Source organism: Notolabrus celidotus, chromosome 2, assembly GCF_009762535.1.
Source record: "Notolabrus celidotus isolate fNotCel1 chromosome 2, fNotCel1.pri, whole genome shotgun sequence".
NCBI lineage: Eukaryota > Metazoa > Chordata > Actinopteri > Labriformes > Labridae > Notolabrus > Notolabrus celidotus.
In genome coordinates, this window is record NC_048273.1 from 37,276,089 (window position 1) to 37,299,630 (window position 23,542).

The window sequence follows — 23,542 nt, forward strand, 5'->3', positions numbered from 1 at the left end:
AGAGGCAACTCGCCAGGATCAGAGAGTATAACAGGAACACTTTAAGTAATGAGCACTGCCGATCAAGTGGGGTCCGCTATATTTCACAAACTGTCCAAAGAGCTTTACAGAGAAACTAAACTGAGCTTTTACACAGCAAATAAAATGATTGAATTACAGAGAACTTTCTCAGTTTTGACATCATTTAGCATCAGTAAGATCTGGGACAACAAGTTTTTAATCTCCTGGACACAGAGGGTGTAAAGACTGAGGGCAGAGGTATTTTAATGTCTTCTCTAATAGGGCTAGGCGATAATTCAATAACGATAATTATCGCAACATAATTTTTCTCGATGTATATATAAAACATTTTTGATAAAAATTTGATATAAATAAACATTTAATTACACCCTCGGCCACTTAAAATGGAGCGGGCGCTTATGAACCTTAAATGCTAGTTGCCGCCCAACATCAGACTGAAGAAGAGGCATTGAACAGCCAATCATGTTGGGGCGTGAGAGGTAGGCGGGGCTTAAAGATGTTTGGAGCTGAATGTAAACACAGCTGAAACGAGTGACAGCGACACTGAAGAAAACTCAAAACATAGCCGCTCAAAGCAGAGTCGTTAGTCTGACACTTTGTCGACTCTGCGTTAACTATTAACTTAATACACTTCATTAAATATACGTTCAGGATGTGGGTAAAGGAAGAGCACAGAGACAACTTCTGCTGTTCATTTAAACACGTTTAATGTCCACCGTGACCGTAGGACAACTGAACACTGAATAACCGTGACGCATTGACTGCACTATGAGAAACAACTTCACTCTGCCTGTAACCCTTAGTAATCTTACATGGTTGTGCACAACTCAAAACAACACTCTACTAAACTGATACATAATTTAACATATTTATGTTGTAAATGTAAATCAAACTGTGGCTCAATCTGAGAAATATATAAGTATCTACAAACTAAAACTTCACAAAAATCTCACCTAACATTAAAGACCTGCTTCCTGTTAGCATCGTCAGAAATTATGGATTCAATAAGTTTATCAGAAAACTAAATCCAGATACAAACTAACAAACTGTCTGTTTTCTCCAACTTGAATTCAGGACCAAAAATCTGCACTTAAATTTTAATGAAATAATGATTTGATATTTATTGTGATAATTATCATATCGACTGATATGAAATATTTTATTGTGATACCATCATTTTCAATATCGCCCAGCCCTATTCTGTAATGTTCAGGCTGCTTGTTTTACCTCTGTATGTGATGGGCAGAAATTCACAAAATAGTACCTTATTAAGATTGTTGATGTCTTAGTAATAATGTATTAATCTCTAAGTATGTAACACAATTTTAACTGTTTCATGTAAAAAATAAATAGAAAAAAAGGAACAACTGGAAGATGTAACTCTTTCTTTTCTTAATTATCTATCATAAATGTTAGGTAAAAGAATCTAATCCCTTCATTGAACACGCTGGAAAAGCAAAAGATCAACTGAAACATGACTTCACTGATTTTCGTATTATCAAAACAGACTAGTCCTTACACTCTCAACAAACTAAGGTACCTTTCTTTTTTGCTGCCGAGTTTGTTCGCCGTGTACTGATCTCCGTAGTCAATCAGATTCAGCTGTCGTGAGAACACATTCACCCGATTCCCAACGAACAGATCCTCTGAATGAAGGTTGTCGTATTTGGTTCTTCTTAAAAATATTCGCTGGTTTTTCACGTCAAACTGCAAAAAACAAAAAAAACAGAGACATGATGGTAGTTTTAAAAAATCAAGTAGAGTTATTTTAAGCAGATCATGATTACTACAAAAAATAGCTCAAAGAAAATATAAGTGTTGAAAAGCTGAGACGGCTTTCTTTTCAATTAATCGTACGGTAGCATGAGAATGATCTAAAAAAAAAAAAAAGCATTTTTCTAATGTATCTAATGTATTGTGTTGTGTTCTTTGCAGCATGTTTTTCTAATGTGTTGTGTTGTGGTCTTTGTAGCATGTTTTTCTACTGTGTTGTGTTGTGGTCTTTGCAGCATGTTTTTCTAATGTGTTGTGTTGTGGTCTTTGCAGCATGTTTATCTAATGTGTTGTGTTGTGGTCTTTGCAGCATGTTTTTCTAATGTGTTGTGTTGTGGTCTTTGCAGCATGTTTTTCTAATGTGTTGTGTGGTGGTCTTTGCAGCATGTTTATCTAATGTGTTGTGTGGTGGTCTTTGCAGCATGTTTTTCTAATGTGTTGTGTTGTGGTCTTTGCATCATGTTTTTCTAATGTGTTGTGTTGTGGTCTTTGCAGCATGTTTTTCTAATGTGTTGTGTTGTGGTCTTTGCAGCATGTTTTCTAATGTGTTGTGTTGTGGTCTTTGCAGCATGTTTATCTAATGTGTTTTGTTGTGGTCTTTGCAGCATGTTTATCTAATGTGTTGTGTTGTGGTCTTTGCAGCATGTTTTTCTAATGTGTTGTTATGTGGTCTTTGCAGCATGTTTTTCTAATGTGTTGTGTTGTGGTCTTTGCAGCATGTTTTTCTAATGTGTTGTGTTGTGGTCTTTGCAGCATGTTTATCTAATGTATTGTGTTGTGGTCTTTGCAGCATGTTTTTCTAATGTGTTGTGTTGTGGTCTTTGCAGCATGTATTTTCTAATGTGTTGTGTGGTGGTCTTTGCAGCATGTTTTTCTAATGTGTTGTGTTGTGGTCTTTGCAGCATGTTTTTCTAATGTGTTGTGTTATGGTCTTTGCAGCATGTTTATCTAATGTGTTGTGTTGTGGTCTTTGCAGCATGTTTATCTAATGTGTTGTGTTGTGGTCTTTGCAGCATGTTTTTCTAATGTGTTGTGTTGTGGTCTTTGCAGCATGTATTTTCTAATGTGTTGTGTGGTGGTCTTTGCAGCATGTTTTTCTAATGTGTTGTGTTGTGGTCTTTGCAGCATGTTTTTCTAATGTGTTGTGTTATGGTCTTTGCAGCATGTTTATCTAATGTGTTGTGTTGTGGTCTTTGCAGCATGTTTATCTAATGTGTTGTGTTGTGGTCTTCACAGTACGTTTTTCTAATGTGTTGTGTTGTGGTCTTTGCAGCATGTTTTTCTAATGTGTTGTGTTATGGTCTTTGCAGCATGTTTATCTAATGTGTTGTGTTGTGGTCTTTGCAGCATGTTTTTCTAATGTGTTGTGTTGTGGTCTTTTCAGCATGTTTTTCTAATGAGTTGTGTTGTGGTCTTTGCAGCATGTTTTTCTAATGTGTTGTGTTGTGGTCTTTGCAGCATGTTTTTCTAATGTGTTGTGTTGTGGTCTTTGCAGCATGTTTTTCTAATGTGTTGTGTTGTGGTCTTTGCAGCATGTTTTTCTAATGTGTTGTGTTGTGGTCTTTTCAGCATGTTTTTCTAATGTGTTGTGTTGTGGTCTTTGCAGCATGTTTTTCTAATGTGTTGTGTTGTGGTCTTTGCAGCATGTTTTTCTAATGTGTTGTGTTGTGGTCTTTGCAGCATGTTTTTCTAATGTGTTGTGTTGTGGTCTTTGCAGCATGTTTTTCTAATGTGTTGTGTTGTGGTCTTTGCAGCATGTTTTTCTAATGTGTTGTGTTGTGGTCTTTTCAGCATGTTTTTCTAATGAGTTGTGTTGTGGTCTTTGCAGCATGTTTTTCTAATGTGTTGTGTTGTGGTCTCTGCAGCATGTTTTTCTAATGTGTTGTGTTGTGGTCTTTGCAGCATGTTTTTCTAATGTGTTGTGTTGTGGTCTTTGCAGCATGTTTTTCTAATGTGTTGTGTTGTGGTCTTTGCAGCATGTTTTTCTAATGTGTTGTGTTGTGGTCTTTGCAGGATGTTTTTCTAATGTGTTGTGTTGTGGTCTTTGCAGCATGTTTTTCTAATGTGTTGTGTTGTGGTCTTTGCAGCATGTTTTTCTAATGTGTTGTGTTGTGGTCTTTGCAGCATGTTTATCTAATGTGTTGTGTTGTGGTCTTTGCATCATGTTTTTCTAATGTGTTGTGTTGTGGTCTTTGCAGGATGTTTTTCTAATGTGTTGTGATGTGGTCTTTGCATCATGTTTTTCTAATGTGTTGTGTTGTGGTCTTTGCAGCATGTTTTTCTAATGTGTTTTGTTGTGGTCCTTGCAGCATGTTTATCTAATGTGTTGTGTTGTGGTCTTTGCAGCATGTTTTTCTAATGTGTTGTGTTGTGGTCTTTGCAGCATGTTTTTCTAATGTGTTGTGTTGTGGTCTTTGCAGCATGTTTATCTAATGTGTTGTGTTGTGGTCTTTGCAGCATGTTTTTCTAATGTGTAGTGTTGTGGTCTTTGCAGCCCGTTTTTCTAATGTGTTGTGTTGTGGTCTTTGCAGCATGTTTTTCTAATGTGTTGTGTTGTGGTCTTTGCAGCATGCTTTTCTAATGTGTTGTGTTGTGGTCTTTGCAGCATGTTTATCTAATGTGTTGTGTTGTGGTCTTTGCAGCATGTTTTTCTAATGTGTTGTGTTGTGGTCTTTGTAGCATGTTTTTCTAATGTGTTGTGTTGTGGTCTTTGCAGCATGTTTTTCTAATGTGTTGTGTTGTGGTCTTTGCAGCATGTTTTTCTAATGTGTTGTGTTGTGGTCTTTGCAGCATGTTTTTCTAATGTGTTGTGTTTAGGCCTTTGCAGCATGTTTTTCTAATGTGTTGTGTTGTGGTCTTTGCAGCATGCTTTTCTAATGTGTTGTGTTGTGGTCTTTGCAGCATGCTTTTCTAATGTGTTGTGTTGTGGTCTTTGCAGCATGTTTTTCTAATGTGTTGTGTTGTGGTCTTTGTAGCATGTTTTTCTAATGTGTTGTGTTGTGGTCTTTGCAGCATGTTTTTCTAATGTGTTGTGTTGTGGTCTTTGCATCATGTTTTTCTAATGTGTTGTGTTGTGGTTTTTGCAGCTCGTTTTCTAAATGCTGCACATTTGTTGTCAAATTGATGAAGCTTGTGTTTTGTCTTTTTGAATGTTTTCTCAAGTTGCAGTGACGTGAGCTCTCAGGGCCACTGTACTTTTGACATGAAAATATGAAAATATCATAAACATTGTGCCCCAGAGGTCTCCAAGTCTAGACAGGAGAAGTAAATTCTTACCATTTCCACTGAGCCATCTTTGGGGTAGTAGAACAGTTGGTAGCGCCTCAGGAGAGAAGCAGTGGGGTCGTACCACTCAGTAAGAAAGGCAAAGCGATCCTCCTGATAAAGGAAGCAGATCATTCAGACTTTTAATGAGCTGGAGGCATAAAATGAACCTGTACTGAGCTTTAAATGATCATACAGGAATCATTATGACACTTATTACTATAAAGCTGTAATAGTGAAACATTTAATGGTTTATCGAGGGGTAAAATATAAATACTTAAGCTGTAACTACAGTTGCAAGTTTGAGTTCAATTTCAGTGGCAAGAAATTGGTGTAAGACTGAATCTCCTCATGTACAATAATGGTTAGAAATCATAAGAGAGAGATGTACTGTGGAGGAAATCCCTTATTGACTTAGAGAGAGAATATGTTTAGTGCTAAGTGGAACGAATGGTGGAATTATGATACAGTGTGAAATCATAAGTGATACATAAACTTCAAGATACTGAATCTAAATAATTTCCTCTAAAAATAATAAATAATTGACTCCTATTATTCTAATTATTATTTTTAAAATCATTTTGATTTATTAATTAAAGTGTTTTATGTTTGTGTATGTATTTATTTATTATTATTAATTTATTTTCTATTCTTTTTTTTTTCCTTTATCCCTTCTTTAAAATTGACCCCTATTATTCTAATTATTATTTGTAATATTATTTTGATTTATTAATTTAACTTTTTATTTATTTAAACATGTTGTATGTATTTTTCATTTTCATTCATTCCTTTTTTTTAACTTTATCCCTTCTTTAAAATGTCATCTCCTATATTCTAATTATTATTTATAAAATTATTTTGATTGTTAATTTAACTTTTAATTTTTATTATTTTATTATTATCTTATTAGTATTTATTAATTGATATCATTTATTATTATTATTATTTATTTATTTTGTATTAATTTTCTTTAACTTTCAGACTATGGACTGGACATTTGTATGCATGAGATCTGCCTCAGAGTCAGATTTTTTTTGTTTTTTTGTCTATTTTTTTTACATCAGTTATTTTCTTTCATTTTTGAAAACTCCCAAAAACAGTCTGGAGGCATGTGCAAATTCCAGACTCAGTAACACTGTTTGTGCTGACAGCAGTCATGCATGAGTTTTCACAGACGAGGCCAAAAACAGACTCAATTATCTCACTGAAATGCTACATTAATTTCTATCAACATCATGACTACTCTTGTTTTGGGAGGCCTCAGTGACACATAATTGGTAGAGAGTGGTTGTAAGTTATCCCAGAAACGAGAAAGACACATGATCTTAAATCTACACGTGAGATTTAGTGGTATTCATTTGTTCAGACATAAAGGATTAGCAGATAACAGACATGGACCACCAATGAATGCAGGTCATTTCCTCCTGTTAATTGTCACTTTGGTTTTGATTTAGTCACATCACCTGGAGCTGGGACGCTGATTCATCCGGACTGTCTTGATGCTTCTGTGTGACCTTTTCTGTGTCTTCAGGGTGTGATTTTCAGGTTTCTAACACACCCTCACGCATGCTTTTATGTTTCCTGATCCTTCTGATTTAATTGATTTAAACAGGTGAATAGAGGACTTCAGTCTGACCTTGGTGTGCATAGGTTTGTCTCTTTAAAGAACAAAATGTCCCACATGTTCCCTCCTCTGCTGCCCATTGTTACTTTGAAAAAAAGTGCAGCCCATGTGACCCTGACTTGCAAAAACATTAACCTCTGTCTCCTGCTCTACCAGACTACAAGGCACACTTATAGATCACATCGATATTTGTGGATGTAATAATCTATAGACAGACTGTAGGCGATTTCACCGGCGCACAGATTCAAAAATATTGGAGACTATTTTAATAATTAATCTCTTTTAGGTTCCTCATTACATCAGGAGACTCAATATTTATGGACAGAAAGGTCTCTTGCTTGGGGCACTAAAGCAGAACAGGTGCTGACTGAGGTTTCTTTCTCTGCAGAAACATGTTGTCTTCACCTCTTGACAGGTGATGACTTTATTTACAGGTAATGTTGCAAGATGCATGCATAAGCGATCATCTGTCAAAGCCTGGAGTGGCCACAGGTTCTTTAAACACCTTCACTGTTTGTGAAGATGCAGAAATTCAACTTCTCATCACCTTTTCACCACATTACACCAGATCCCAATCCAAAACAACTATACTAAGACTGGTGTAATCTGAACTAGATTATCAAAGAAAGTCTATGGACTCTTTAAACACAGTCTAAGTTATGTGGATCTGGATCAGGACCCGGCCTGATGAGGTCTTAAGGTGAATAAAGCAGTAAAATCACCTTTTTCTGTATTTTCACGAATAAATAAAGGTTTCAGAAATCTAAAAGTGTGTTTTAAAGAGTCTGTAATCCATCTAGGATAATCTAGTCCAGGTTTGGGGAAGTCTAAGTATCATGAGTCTAGATCAGGACCTGGTCTAAGGTGGCCTTGATAGAAAAAAATGAATGAAATCACCATTTTCTGTATCATGCAAATGAAATCAAGGTTTCAGAAATCGGAAACTGTGTTTTAAAGATAATCTAACCTCTCTAGGATAATCTAGTCCAGAACTGACAAGTCTAGGTATGGTGGTTTAGGATCAGGACCTGGTCTAAAACAGTCTAGATAGAAGAAAAAAAAATCACCCTTTTCCAAAGAACACAATTAACAAACTGCAGTTAATACAAAATGCAGCAGCTAGAGTTTTAACGAGGACCAGAAGGAGAGCACACATTACGCCTATTTTAAAATCTTTACATTGACTGCCTGTTGCTTTTCGTATTGATTTTAAAATTATTTTACTAGATTTTAAGGCACTGCATGGCCTTGCACCAGACTACATCTCAGAGATGCTTTTAGTATATAAACCAGGTAGGTCTCTCAGATCCTCCGGCTCCTCTCTTTTAGCTGTTCCTAAGAGCAGAACTAAAACATTTGGTGACGCTGCTTTCAGCCACTACGCTCCCAAACTATGGAACAGCCTGCCGGAGGATCTGAGAGGAGCTGATGGAGATATTGAGACTTTTAAACGTAAACTAAAAACGTATTTATTCAGTCTGGCTTTTATGTAGGGTTTAACAATTTTATTACCTACTTTTTACTATAATATTGATTTAAATGTTGCTTTATTATTTTAGTAATTTTAACTGTTATCTTATTCTATTTTTATGTATTTATTCATTCATTTATTTAATTTTATTTATCTACTCAGTTTTATTGATATTTTTCAGCCTTAGTTTTATTTTTCAACTCTTATCCTTACCTTTTAAATCTATTTATTTTAACTATTTTTATTTCTTAATTTTGATGCTTTAACTTATTTTAATTACACATATTTTATTTTGGTGTGCATTGGTCTCTATTTTATTTTATTTTTATGTTGTTCTTATTTCTAATTTGTATTTTTATTAGTTTTATTATTATCATTATTATTATCTTCCACTAAAATGTCTTAGCATTGTTTCATTTCTGCTTCTTTCTTGTTTTCAATCACTGTAAAGCACTTTGGGTTGCATTTTATTTGTATGAAAGGTGCTATATAAATAAAGCTTGATTGATTGATTGATTGATTGATTGATTGATTGATTGATTGATTGATTGATTGATTGATTCTGCATTTTCACAAATGAATAAAGATTCCAGATTCTCAAACTGTGTTTTAAAGAGTCTGTAATCCTTCTAGGATAAGTAGTCTGATCTGGATCTGGAAAAGGACCTGGCTTGATGTGGTCTGGAGATGAATAAAGCAGTGACATCACCCTTTTCTGCATTTTCACAAAAAAATTAAGGTTTCTGAAATCTGAAAATGTGTTTTAAAGATTATGCTGCCTCTCTAGGTTAAGCTAGTCCAGTTCTGACAAGTCTAGGTATGGTGGTTTAGGATCAGGACGTGGTCTAATGTAGTCTAGATAGAAAAAAATACTATAAAATCAGCCTTTTCTACATTTTCACAAATACTGTAGGTTTCAGAAATCTGTTTTAAAGAGTCTGCAACCCCCCTTGGTTAATAATAGTCCAGATCTGAGAGCTCTAGGTCTAGTGGGTCTGGATCAGGACCTTGTTTCCACAACCTTCTCCACAACATCCGCATCGGAAGCAGTGAATAAGATGCTAACTTCAGGGTCGCCTCATGCAGCCAGTTCTCACACTGGATAATAACTGAGCTGCATACTATTGTTGTAAATCAATTATTTAAATGCCCAACACTTGTATTTAATTTAATACCAGAGTTAATCAGATAACTTTGCTGCTAACTGCTAACATGTGTTAGCTGTGAGACCGTTAGCAAACAGTTAGCCGTTAGCTCCGTTTAGGCCTTTTATATCAATGCTGCTGAATTTCTCACAGACGAAACGTGCTTTCAAATCATTGTTAGTAATTAGAGACATTTTAACTTACCATTTTCGACATTATGATGAAGTCTACGTGTGCATTAAACTCTTTTCAGCTAGCTAACGTTAGCTATCCCGAGCTACCCGCGTTGCTATAGTAACTGTAGTGACAAGCGGAGATGCGTTCAGGGTCCGCACGTTCACCAAACAACTTACAGGGTGTCCAACTCATTTCAGTTCAGGGGCCACATACAGCCCGAGCTGATCTGAAGTGGGCCAGACCAGTAAAATCATAACATAATAACCTATAAATAACAACAACTCTAAATGTTTCCCTTTGTTTTAGTGCAAAAAAGTAAAAGTACATTCTGAAAATGTTCACATTTAATGAACTATCTTTCTTCAAAAACAGCTGTTGTAATTTTTGCCATAATGATTCTCATAGTGGGGCAGAATATTTAACTCTTTAAGCCCTGAAACCTGATGCCAACACACCAAACACACAGGTTACCCATTCACCTGACACAGAGTGTAATGTTTACATCAAAAGAACAGAGAGATTATAATAATGAAGAAGGTAAAGTTGATTATTGTGGACCCCTCAGTTCCAGCATGAACAGTTAGCTTACTGGACAGTGTTGTATTCAGGGGTGTAGCGACAGTGTTAGTAGTTAGTGGATCATCTTATAGTGACACTACCATAGGACACTACTGAAGGGTTGCACCAAATGCAGCATATCATTGAGTGTTGCCATTGCCAATGTGCCATCTAGTGGTGGTCATATATTATTGTGTCTGTCGATATTCACAAATCCGAACGACATTAAACGCAGCATTTGAACTCTGTGTGACCCGGAAAAACAACAGTCTGAGCACAAGAAGCAGTCCTGTAGTTTAATCAGTTGGCGTCTGATGTTTTAAAGTCAGGCGACGTTAAGAACTCCACTTCCTCCTTTTTTAAATGTGATAGTTTGGATTTTATTTTAGTACCTTGTCATTCGACTTCTCTTCCATGTCTTCCTCCAGTCGCCTGAGACAGTACCTGCATGATGAAGGACCTTTAATCCTGGATGGGGGACTTGCAACTGAACTAGAAGCGCAAGGAATCCATTTACAGGTAAAACATAAAAAGACTGGTTTTAAAGATACAGCACTGCAGTGACTTAGGCCTCTGTTACATTAAAACATCAATATTTCTCATTTGAATCATTAATCTTCAAGCAGGATGTACCTCGTAACTTCATATTTACACACATTTAGCAGTTATTTAACTATCTTTTTTGCAGTATTATATATTTTATATGCATATTGAATTAACCTGCATATTAAACATGTGATAAGCTTCATATATGTAGTGTTCATGCTTTTTCTTCGGGAATACATTCTAATAACACATGGCTATTACTGTTTAACATGCATAATGAACTTGTCTTTGTGGATTGATTTGAGGGCCTGAATCTGCCTTGGAAGTATTGGCTATGAATCCTGCAGCTGCACAGAAAAGCTGAGTCATTTTCACCCTGTAGTGAAAGTCATCTAACCTGTAGGCCCCACATACATTGATGAAGAACATGATTGCAGCTTATTAGAGAAAATACATTATAATGACTTTTGATAATGTCATGAGATGAACTATAAGAATGGCAGTGTTAGAAGAGAAATTAGATATTATTATTTATAGATACTCTAATAGGTACATTAAGTCAATAATAAAGTAAGAGGTTTTTAGATAATGTCTCAAAAAAATGAATCATTTTATTAAAATACCTTGGTCACTATCATCTCTCATTGTACTTTGGCATTTTTATCTGATTTTAGTTACACTTTGCATTTTAATGTTGAATATGTTAGGTTTATACTCTTTGGTTGTATAATTTAGGGGTTGACCGATATTGTTTTTTCATGGCCGATAACGATACTGATCATTAGTGGTTCATGAGACTGATAACTGATATTTGGAACCAGTGTGGATTTATAGTAATAACAAACTCTGAGTCAAAATGTAAAATTTGGAAACTCTGTTTTAAATAAACAAATCTTAATATCTTTTTCTATCGATAAAGAAATTAGCTTCGTAGAGCCAAGCTGTTTTTTGAACCAGGCTGTAAACATGTTTATTTCTGCTGTAAAGATCGTCTTCTTTGAATGGGTGTGTATGTGGTTTCTGGTGTTTCTGCAGCCAGCCTCAAGTGGATTCTCGATGAATTGCACTTTATAACACTTCCGCATGGGCTTCATAGTTTGAGACCGGAAGTTGCTGCTTGGTTAAAACAGACCCAGAGGAGAAGACACACCGACAGCAGAGCCAAAGTAGCGCACTTTTTGATTAATTTATTTGATCTGTGATCTGTTAAATGAAATGCCTCTGCAGTACCTGGGTGTTCACCTGAACAACAAACTGGACTGGTCAGACAACTGAAATGCACTGTACAAGAAGGGACAAAGCAGACTCTTTCTGCTCAGGAGACTCAGGTCTTTTGGTGTGGAGGGGGCTCTTCTGAAGTTCTTCTGTGACTCTGTGGTGGCATCAGCCATCTTCTTTGGAGAGGTCTGCTGGGGAAGTAGCATCTCTGCTGTTGACAGGAAGAAGCTGAACAGACTGGTGAAGAAGGCCAGCTCTGTCCTGGGCTGACCACTGGACCCTGTGGAGGTGGTGGCTGACAGGAGGATGATAGCAAAGCTATCTTCTCTGATGGACAACACGTCACACCCCCTCCAGGAGACCATAACTACACTAAAGAGCTTGTTAAGTGACAAATTTCTTCAACGGCGGTGTCTCACAGAGAGATACCGCAGGTCTTTACTTCCTGCAGTGGTCAGACTATATAACCAATAACATATATATATATATATATATATATATATATATATATATATATATGTGTGTGTGTGATTTTAAGATATGCTTATTTTTTATCTTTTTAATTTTGATTTTAATTTTAATTGCTAATAACTTTTTAAGAATTGTTAATGTATAGGCTCTTGTTTGCTTTATATATTTCTTTTGCACTTTGTCTCCTCTGTTACTGTAACACTTGAATATCCCCGTGTGGGACGAGTAAAGGAATCTCTTATCTTATCTTATCTTAGATAATTAACCAACTATCAAACAAGGCCAATGCCGATAATCAGTCGACCTCAAGTATAAGTCAGTAGCTTAGTAACTACAACAGCATAATTATAGCACCTAAAAACGCCACAAGGTGGTGCAACATACTCATTGACCCTTTCTTACTCTGGTACACATCATAAGATAAGATAAGATATTACTTTATTACTTTATTGATACCCCGGGGGGGAAATTCAGTTGTTACAGCAACCCAGACATAAGTACAATCAAGTAAGAAGTTTCAATTAGTACAAAATAAAATAAAAATAAAACAAAATAACATAAAATAAAAAATAAAAATAAGTTAAAAAAAATAGATAAATAAAGCTAGAGTACAATTTAGATATATACAATGTTACAAATGGGATTTAAATTAAATAGCAGTAATTACAGGCAGTATTAAAAAATGTTTCAGTAGTGACAGGTTGACATGGTGTGATTATGGTTGGTAATGACAAATTAAGCAATAAATAGAAAGAATATTTGTATGTAATATGACCATGGGTTGTAGTTACAATAGTAATGCAATATAACAAAATATAATATAGCAAGATAATTATATAATACAGTATATTATACATTATAATGCCAGCAGCAGTCAAGAGAGAGTTCAGGATGAGATGATGGAGTGTGACAGACAGAGCAGGGATGTTATGGATCTGTTCATGGGGGGGGGTGTCAGTGGTCAGCATGGTGCAGTCTGTGGCAGTCTGTGGCCTCCGTTACTGTTCAACAGTCTGATGACGGTGGGCACAAAGGAGCGCCTGAAGCGTTCAGTCTTGCACCGTGGTGGAATGATGCGCTGACTGAACGAGCTCCCCATCAGCCACAGCTCATCATGGAGAGGGGGAGAGGGGTTGTCCAGGATGGCTCGCAGTTTGTTCATCAACCTCCTCTCAGCCACTGACTCCAGGCTGTCCAGTTCTAGGCCAACAACAGAGCCGGCCTTCTTTACCAGCTTGTTGAGCTTGCTGGCCTCACCCGTCTTGATACCTCCACCCCAGCACGCCACAGCAAAGAAGAGAGCACTGGCCACCACAGACTGATAGAAGGTCTTCAGAAGCCTGCTGCAGACACTGAAGGACCATCATGAATCACTTACCCCAAATGTTTCTGACCTCAGTCAAGTATTCTTTTTTGCTGTAGACTTACTGCAAATTAGGGAAAGACGATATTATCGGCATAATATCTGTATCGAATGGTAAGGCTTAAAAAGTTGATGATCATTATCAGCAGATATGAAAATTGCAGCTGATATGGGGACAGATTAATCATGCACACGTGATGACTGCTCACACACGCCAACAACAAGCTACGACAAGTGTCAGAAACAGACTGTGTGCAGCATCCTCACACAAAGACTGACATGTCTGTGTTTGTGACACATGTAGGGAGATCCTTTGTGGAGTGCGAGGCTCCTGCACACGAATCCCCAGGCCATAAGAGATGCTCATTACAGGTAAGGTTCATGTAAACGCTCCCTGTATGCTCGAGTTGGCTGGTCTGCATTGTCTACCTGTAGTCTACATTACTGGCATGTCCTTGTTTATAAGGTGATTCTTAACTTGCTTCCCTTGTATTCATGTGATTTTATTCATTTAACAAATACTGGAAGCTCCAGTCTCTGTGACCCAGTCACAACTTGTTTTTGCTTTCGGTCCACAGAGTGCATCTTGAAATAAAGAGTTTTAGATCCTCTGCTCCTGCAGCCTGGAACCTGCTGCAGGAGAGCCTGGGTTTGAGGGAGCTTGTCTCTTTAAATGTTTTCAAAGCTTATACAACACTTTGGCCAACTGTGGTTGTTTTTTAAATGTGCTCTATAAATAAAGTTTGACTTGACTTGACTCAAAAGCAGACTGAAGGCATTTGAGGAAGATGCATCAGTTTGCAGAAGCTTTGACTGATGACTTTTGTTCTGAAATCCATGATATGTAATTATGTTTTAGAATTCTGTGTTTGTCTGTAACTTTGTTGGAAGGAGCTGATGCTGATCTCGGCCAGGACACACTTGTAAAAGAGATTCTTAATCTCAATGTGGTCTTCATGGTTAAATACATATAAATTAAAATAAATAAATAAATACATTTACAGAGCTGTAAAGATAAATTGATTACCTGATTAATGAGAATTTATCTGCAACTTTAAGAAATTATTTGTATGTTCCTTTCAACTGAAAATGATAATTATGTACTGGTGCATCAACATCAAAAGAAATGATCTTTTTGTGCTTATAGATTATTGATCAGATTTAAAGGTGACATATCATGCAAAATTGACTTTTTAATGGTTCTTTACCTGAAATATGTTTCCCTGGCATGTCTACAAACCCCCCGAGAATGAAAACAATCCATTCTGCCCGTTCTGATTTCTACACCTTTCTGTAAATGCGTGTGAAACGAGCCGTTTCAGACTTCAGTGTTTTTGTTACGTAACAACAATATCCGGTCTGTCACGGAGTCAGAGCTCGGAGCTTGTTCAGCCCATAGACTGTATAAAAAACAACTCAACCCCTCCTCTGTTTTTCATTCCCTGCACACGTGTGCTAACAAGGAGCTTAGGAGGGAGGCATGCTAGTTGTAGGCTGTATTTATAAATACAAAGGTCGGTTTTACTCCCCACGTCTGCAGATTTGAAGATCTAGTGGATGATTTTTATTTGTCATGGAAAAGTGCTAGCGCTAATTAGCTGTAGCTGTAGCTGTAGCTGTAGCTCTAGCTGTAGCTCTAGCTGTAGCTCTAGCTGTAGCTCTCTAGCTGACACACGTCGACACACTGACAAGTAAAACAACAAGAAACACTAAATCTGTGACCAATCCTTCAGAAAGGTCCTGCTGTCTTTCTGGTAGAGGTCGGTTTTACTCCCCACGTCTGCAGATTTGAAGATCTAGTGGATGATTTTTATTTATCATGGATAAGTGCTAGCGCTAGTTAGCATAGCCACATAGCTACATGTTCGTAGCTGTGTACCAAGACACACGTCTACATACTAATAAATAAAACAACAAGAAACACAAAATCTGTGACCAATGGTTCAGAAAGGTCCTGCTGCAGGCGCCTCTCCGTCAGGATCAGATTCTGGATCAGATTCAGAGGGTTGAAGTAACGTGATCTCTGAGCAGCCGTGCGTATTCAGCCATCATGTAAACATTAGATCAACGTGCCGGAGAGCCGAGGGCACATCCACTTCCTGAGGGGGCGTGGTCAGAGGGAAAACAGAGTGTTCTGAGGAGGGCTGAAGAAGAGGGATTTTCAGGCATGCCAAAATCTGATTTCAAAGTGTTTTTTTGAGCATAAACTTTAAAGACATGTTTTGGGGACCACTTAGACCAATATATTGTGATGAAAAAAGTGTGATATGTCCCCTTTAAAGACTACATTTATTAACTTCCAGCTCTGCTTTGAGATATTATGATGAACATTTTTAGAGGGTTTCTTTTGTTTGTTTGTTTGTTTTCCACTGACCAAAGCTCTAATGGTATCTGTTAAATATTCATAAAGAAGAGTAGAAATAATCCTGACTGTGATTTATGTTCAGGTATCTCCTCAGTGGCGCCGATGTTGTCACAACAGCCACATACCAGGCGAGTGTCACAGGATTCATCGATCACCTGAACGTAACGTCTGAACATGCCAGAGAGCTGCTGATGTCTGGAGTTCAACTCGCCAAAGAGATGACGGACAGATTCGTCTCTGAAAGATGTTCAACAGGTACAAAATGAGGCAGTCTTTAATATACATGAAGCTTTATAAACTTTGTTAACTATGACGTGGTTAACATTGAGTTTTGTTTATTAATCACTGAAGGGCAGATGCGTCCGCTGGTGGCAGGCTCTGTTGGACCGTACGGAGCCTTTCTGCACAACGGATCAGAGTACACAGGGGCTTATGCAGAGAAGATGAGTATTGAGGTAAGGTGAGCTAATGTATGGAGGCCCTGAGCGGACATTCACCCAGACATTTAATTAGCTCTGTCTTGCTGTGAGTGAACTTCAGTTACTTTTATCTCAGGATAATAAAGCTGGTTTTCTTGTGATAGCGGGATCATTTTCTGGTGATATGCTGGTCATGTGAGAGGCCAGATCCCAACATGTCATGCTTCCTTTTTATCTTCTCCCTTCTCTCCAAGGATCTTAAAGGTTGGCATCGGCCTCAGGTGGAGTGTTTAGCAGCAGCAGGAGCTGATCTTGTCGCCTTCGAGACGATCCCGAGCATCAAAGAGGCGGAGGCCGTGGTGGAGCTGCTTAGAGAGTTTCCAAACTGTGACGCCTGGCTCTCCTTCTCTTGTAAGGTAAACATCACTGACGTGCAGCATCCACAGATTTGATCTCTACTTTATTGAATGATTATGTCTCTCTGTTTGTCAGGATGGGAAGCATATTTCAGACGGCAGCCGGTTCACTGACGCGGTGCAGATCGCTAACAGATCCACTCAGCTGGTGGCTGTGGGAGTGAACTGCTGCCCACCGGAGCTGGTGGAGCCGCTACTGGACTCTGCCGGGTCTCTGCTGAGCCCTGACCTGAGCTGGGTGGTTTATCCCAACAGTGGAGAGGACTGGAACACACAGCAGGGGTGAGACCATTCATAGTTAACATTTAATCACCATTAAAAGGACGACCAAAGACGGCTGAATAAAAGTGCTCTGTTGTTTAAAGAGTCATTAATCTGTCTCTTTATCTAAATGCTCCTCTGGTCCAGCTGGTGTCCACATGTTGGGTTTTATATGAGGTTTCTAACTACAATTACAGCCCACCACCCATCATGCATTATACATTTCAGCTGTTAGGTTGAAATGGAGTGCTTGAATTGTACTTTACAAAATAAACAGAGGAAGAAACTTTGATGATCTTGGACTGTACATCTGTAGTTTTTGTTTCCTGACATGCAATCTTCATATGCTTCTTTTAAAAGCCAAATATATCACTCATTGTGAATATTTGATGGGGAAAATCAGCACAAGAGACAGTCTTTAAATTAATTGCTGTATTGAAACCGTCAGTCTTCTTGCTGATGGTCTTGTCAGCTCTTGTAGGTCATTAAAGGTGACATATGCAAAATTGACTTTTTAATGGTTCTCTACCTGAAATATGTTTCCCTGGCATGTCTGCAAACCCCCCGAGAATGAAAAAAATCCATTCTGCCCCTGTTCTGATTTCTCCACCTTTCTGTAAATGTGTGCTGAAACCAGCCGTTTCAGTTTTCAGTGTTTTTGTTACGTAACAACAATATCCGGTCTGTCGCGGAGTCAGAGCTCGGAGCTTGTTCAGCCCATAGACTGTATAAAATAATACTGAATCCCTCACCCGTTTTTCATTACCTGCACAAATGTGTGCTAACAAGGAGCTTAGGAGGGAGGCATGCTAGTTGTAGTCTGTCTTAATAAACACAGAGGTCGGTTTTACTCCACACGTCTGCAGATTTGAAGATCTAGTGGATGATTTTTATTTGTCATGGATAAGTGCTAGCGCTAGTTAGCATAGCCACATAGCTACATCTTCATAGCTGTAGCTGTAGCTGTGTACCAAGACACACGTCTACATACTGACAAATAAAACAACAAGAAACACTAAATCTATGACCAATCCTTCAGAAAGGTCCTGCTACAGGCGCCTCTCCGTCAGGATCAGATTCTGGATCAGATTCAGAGGGTTGAAGTAACGTGATCTCTGAGCAGCCGTGTATATTCAGCCAACATGTAAACATTAGATCAACGTGCTGGAGAGCCGAGGCACATCCACTTCCAGAGGGGGCGTGGTCAGAGAGAAAACAGAGTGTTCTGATGAGGACTGAAGAAGAGGGTTTTTCAGGCAGACCAAAATCTGATTTCAAAGTGTTTTTTTGAGCATAAACTTTAAAGACATGTTTTGGGGACCTCTTAGACCAATATATATTGATGAAAAAAGCGTGATATGTCACCTTTAAATTAGTATTGGTATTTATTTCAGTCTCTGTCATAACAAATTCAAAAGTCCTCACAAGAGCTTAAGTAAGAAATATCAGGTTCACAGTTTTTAAAATGTGTGTATGCTTTATCTGATCTGAACTATGCCATATTTTATTTTATGATTGGGTGTAATGCTTTTATTTCTTCTAGATAATATTGTTGCAACAGGCTTTTAAACAGTGTAACTCACAAATCCATCAATCGACGTCAGTTGGTACAAAATTCAGCAGCAAGACTTTTAACCAAAACCAAGAAGAGAGAGCACATTACTCCTGTTTTATGACCTTACACTGGCTGCCTATTGCTTTTAGAAGAGATTTTGAAGGTGACATATCATGTTTTTTCATCAATATATATTGGTCTAAGAGGTCCCCAAAACATGTCTTTAAAGTTTATGCTCAAAAAAACACTTTGAAATCAGATTTTGGTCTGCCTGAAAAACCCTCTTCTTCAGTCCTCCTCAGAACACTCTGTTTTCCCTCTGACCATGCCCCCTCAGGAAGTGGATGTGCCTCGGCTCTCCAGCACGTTGATCTAATGTTTACATGTTGGCTGAATATACACGGCTGCTCAGAGATCGCGTTACTTCAACCCTCTGAATCTGATCCAGAATCTGATCCTGACGGAGAGGCGCCTGCAGCAGGACCTTTCTGAAGGATTGGTCACAGATTTAGTGTTTGATCAGATTTGTCAGTATGTTGACATGTGTCTTGGTACACAGCTACAGCTACGAACATGTAGCTATGTGGCTATGCTAACTAGCGCTAGCACTTATCCATGACAAATAAAAATCATCCACTAGATCTTCAAATCTGCAGACGTGGGGAGTAAAACCGACCTTTGTGTTTATTAAGACAGCCTACAACTAGCATGCCTCCCTCCTAAGCTCCTTGTTAGCACACGTGTGCAGGGAATGAAAAAAGGAGGAGGGGTTGAGTTGTATTTTATACAGTCTATGGGCTGAACAAGCTCTGAGCTCTGACTCCGTGACAGACCGGATATTGTTGTTACGTAACAAAAACACAGAAGTCTGAAACGGCTCGTTTCACACACATTTACAGAAAGGTGGAGAAATCAGAACAGGGGCAGAATGGATTTTTTTCATTCTCGGGGGGTTTGTAGACATGCCAGGGAAACATATTTCAGGTAGAGAACCATTAAAAAGTCCATTTTGCATGATATGTCACCTTTAAGGTTTTACTTATAAAGCACTTCACGGCCTGGCCCCTGAATATATCTGTGATTTGCTGTCACCCTACCAGCCGGGCGCAGCCTCAGATCCTCAGGCATGAACCTCCTGCTGCATCAGTATCTTCTTCATCACAGCTGAAAACATATTTTTATCGTTTTATCATGCTACATTTATTTCTGATTTACTTTTAATATTGTTTTTCTTTCATTAACTCATTGTTTTGATTTGTTTTACTGATTTAAAAATTTTTTTTTGTTTTAATTGCTTTTAGTAGTTTCTCTTTTATTCAGCTGTTCCTCTTAAACCTTTAATAATAATGGTAACATAATATGTTCAATTATTTTGTTTTCTATTTCATAAAAAGGTGGCTCACATCGGAGAAAAGGTCAGCAACGATACCTAAACTTGGTCACACATGGAGGAAGCAAGGTGCAGCTTTGATAGGTGAGGAGATCTGTTCCACTTTATTGTTTCCTCTTTCTTCTGTCCGCTCTCTGATGATCTCTCCTTCGTCCTTCAGGTGGTTGCTGTCGAATTGGTCCCGCTCACATAGCCGAGTTAAGACAGGAGCTGAAGGGAAGCTGCATGTCTGCAAAGCGACTGGACTGAAAGTGAAACTGTGATGGATGTCAAAGAAAGACGTCTGTCCCAAGAGTTTATAAAAAATCTTAATTTATTGTAAAATTAAATAAATAAACCACTACATCAAATCACAGACATGACAAGTATGTTGCGTCAAAGACAAATGGCACCACGAAGGTGTTTGAAGAACAAAGTGTGGCTGAATATAAAGATGGAAATAAACCATGCAGGCTTCAACTTCCTCAGGTTTCACATGTGGATTGATTTCCAGGGATTGAATGCAGACTGTATAAAAAGAGGGACGGCATTACAGCTCCCTAAAAGTGAAGGCAAACATTTTGGAGACTGGCTGCAGTATAGGTTATTAAGCCTGCCTCCTCCATGGTAACAGACGGGACGTGGGTCAAACTTTAAAATCAAATACATGTTTCTCAAACATGGTGTCTGTCATTAGAGTTGTTATCGTGCTGATTTATGACCAAGTGTTTATTTTTCTGAGAAGTTTCCCTCAGCTATTTGATGCTATAGAATACGCTAAGATGACAGCTCTGTTGCTGTGCTGTGTACACTGGATTAGCATACTAAAGTGAGATCGGCAAAGGGAGATGTTCCAAACTCTTAACACAAGAGCCATCAAACTTCCATAACCGTGAGTGTCAGCTTAAAACCGATGCCAAGAATCTGCTGTGCTGTGGTGATTGTGACTCGTGATCTTTGCTAATTTGTCTGAAAGTGAAATGTTTGTTTTGGTAAGCACGGGGGATGGGACGTCCATATCACACCCCACCAGCCGATCTCTTCTCTACTAAAGCTGGGTGTTTCCAAGCAGCAACCTCTGGCTGCGCGAATTGAAGCCTATGCAGAAGAGTTAAAAACTGCAGTTCCTTGAGTGTCCACTTGAGGCTGGCTCCAGAAGTACCGGAAACTACATACACACCAATTAAAAAAAGCCGATCTTTACAGCAGAAATAAACATGTTTACAGCCTGGTACAAAAAAAAGAGTGTAGTCTGGATAGATCATTTCTCTCTCGGCACACACTGTACGAGGTGATTTTTTTCCTAACGCTGCAATTTGGAAGATATTGAGATTACGAGTCTTCCAATGAGAGGCACAGCTGACTTGATTGACAGGCGGGAACACTGTAGCTGTTGGCGAGGAGGCTCAAAGCCCGCCTCTTTACCTCACACTAGCTTGACAGATGTTATGTTGAGTTCAACATTTCCAATATGTCTCCCTCCAATGATTGGCTTCCAAACAGCGCTTCAGAAACAGATGGGTGACGTCACAGAGAGAAAGTTAATTTTATACAGTCTATGGGTGTTTCTCACAGCCTCACAATATGAAGGAGGCCATGAAATTAAACTAAATGCGATATGTATCCACTACAGATAACAACCATGTCCTTCACAGAATCTCCTACAACAGCTCTTCCTTACTGTCATGAATAACAGCAAATGTTAAGTTTCAAGGATCCTACCCACGTTAAAGGGTTTACATGAGTGTCAAACGGACTAAGTGTCATAAACTGACATCACATTACTTGTGTGTATTTTAGCTGTTACCTGAGATGAATCATCATTTTTAAATTGTATGGATTAGTAATATTTTTAGTGTTATACAGTAATGTTGTGGTAAATATTAGCATAGTTTTAAGGGGAAAAAAGACAATAGTATTGAGGTTTCCTGACATAAGCATGAGTTACCCGTTCTTTCAAGCAATTATAAAATAAAACATGACCTGAGTGCTGACGGTACACTTATTTAATAATACATGACTAGAAATTATGGGATATGAGGGCTTTGAAACAAGGATGAGCATCTGTTAACATAGCTCTACTCAAACTAGCAAACAATATTTATTTTTCTTTGGTGTAATGCTAACTTAAAGTCATATCACTGAGGAATATAAATGAGATGCAAGTAGGAAATCACCACGAACAGCCTACAACCTCTGAGGTCATCAGGTACTGGTCTGCTTTCAGTCCCAAGAGTCAGAACGAAACATGGTGAAGCAGCGTTTAGTCATTATGCACCACATATCTGGAACACACTCCCTGAAAGCTGCAGGTCTGCTCCAACTCTCACCTCTTTTAAATCAAAGACTAAGACTTTTTTATTTGCCACTGCCTTCCTATCTTAGCTCATTTTAACTCCCTTTAAATTAAAAATGTAATGTAATTTTTAATATATTTCTAATGTTCCTTTTCTTTTCTGTTTTATCATTTTAATTGTGTTCTTTTATGCCTGTCTGAATGTCTCCAATGCTTTTAATGTGTTAATGTAAAGCACATTGAGTTGCCCTCGTGTATGAAATGCGCTATACAAATAAAGCTGCCTTGCCTTGCCTTACAAAGAACCTAGTATTAAAACCACAGTTTTCTCACCATCCTCTGCCCTTGAGGAAGAATTTAATCCTGTAAATCCATTTTCAAATAGTCAGAAGTGTAAAATTTGGCGCAACAGAATTCAGTCATAGTTCTACCGCCAGTACTTTCAAAGTGTTTATTTTCACCCAATAGGGGGCGGGGTCACATTTGAAAGCAGGAAGTGTTGTTTGACTGCTCTCATCCATGGCAACAGTGGAGGAGACATCTAGAGAGGAATCAGAAGACAATGGGCTCACAGGAGGAGGGGGACCTTAAAGCTGGGGTTGGGAGTCAGATTTAGATCCACTTTTTGTTATACTGGTTAAAATGATCTTTATGTCCTGATGGTAATCAATACATAATGTGTTCTTAAAAAAGAGGTAAAAAAGCTGCTATCTACAGCTGGAGTAAACCTGGGAAAACACCAACCAATCCCTGCCATCAGGAGCCAAATGATGAAACCAATCAAATCCCGTCCTGCCGTTCTGCCCGCCTCCTGCAAAGCGTACATTTCCCCGGCGTGCACTCCCCGTCTCCTGCCTCTGCTTCCCCTGACTCTACTGACTGCCCCTCTCGCTCGACCTCGGGCCTGTCCCCTCTGACCTGATGAGGTGCTTTGCTCAGGACTGTAGTCCGGATCAGAGTCTAAAAAGCTCTCACCACGGGGGCTCTGACAAGCAAAAGAATTAATGACATTTAGTAAGTCCTACAGAAGATCTAGATGTATTATATGTGTTATAGCTTTTCTCCTGATATCATGTCACCACTACAACTGGATAATGCTAGCATGACAGCTGTGAGTACTAACAGCAGCCATGTTTGTTTGTGTTTTTAACTTTCACTATGAGAATATTTTGGTGTTTTCTTACCGCTGAGTGAGACATGAGTTGACGTAGTGCAAAACACAAACCATGT

General features: G+C 38.3%; 2 protein-coding genes across 2 annotated transcripts in view; one reads left to right on the forward strand and one right to left on the reverse strand.

Moving 5' to 3' along the window:
* Positions 1–9,633, reverse strand: part of nme7 (NME/NM23 family member 7) — a 51,977-nt gene extending 42,344 nt beyond the window's left edge. Inside the window, exons 1-3 of the mRNA XM_034701237.1 lie at positions 9,503–9,633; positions 5,071–5,172; positions 1,562–1,728 (exon numbers count right to left, since the gene is read on the reverse strand). Coding sequence (XP_034557128.1) covers positions 1,562–1,728; positions 5,071–5,172; positions 9,503–9,514 — 281 coding nt within the window. The 5' untranslated portion in view covers positions 9,515–9,633. The remainder of the gene's footprint in view (positions 1–1,561; positions 1,729–5,070; positions 5,173–9,502) is intronic.
* Positions 9,634–10,280: 647 nt separating this feature from the next.
* zgc:172121 (uncharacterized protein LOC337599 homolog) lies at positions 10,281–20,500 on the forward strand. The gene is made up of 8 exons (XM_034710363.1): positions 10,281–10,552; positions 13,936–14,003; positions 16,079–16,251; positions 16,348–16,451; positions 16,670–16,831; positions 16,908–17,113; positions 20,042–20,121; positions 20,198–20,500. Exons 1-8 carry the CDS (start codon positions 10,448–10,450, stop codon positions 20,284–20,286), a joined length of 987 nt encoding a protein of 328 aa, XP_034566254.1. The 5' UTR covers positions 10,281–10,447; the 3' UTR covers positions 20,287–20,500.
* The last annotated feature ends 3,042 nt before the right edge of the window (positions 20,501–23,542 follow it).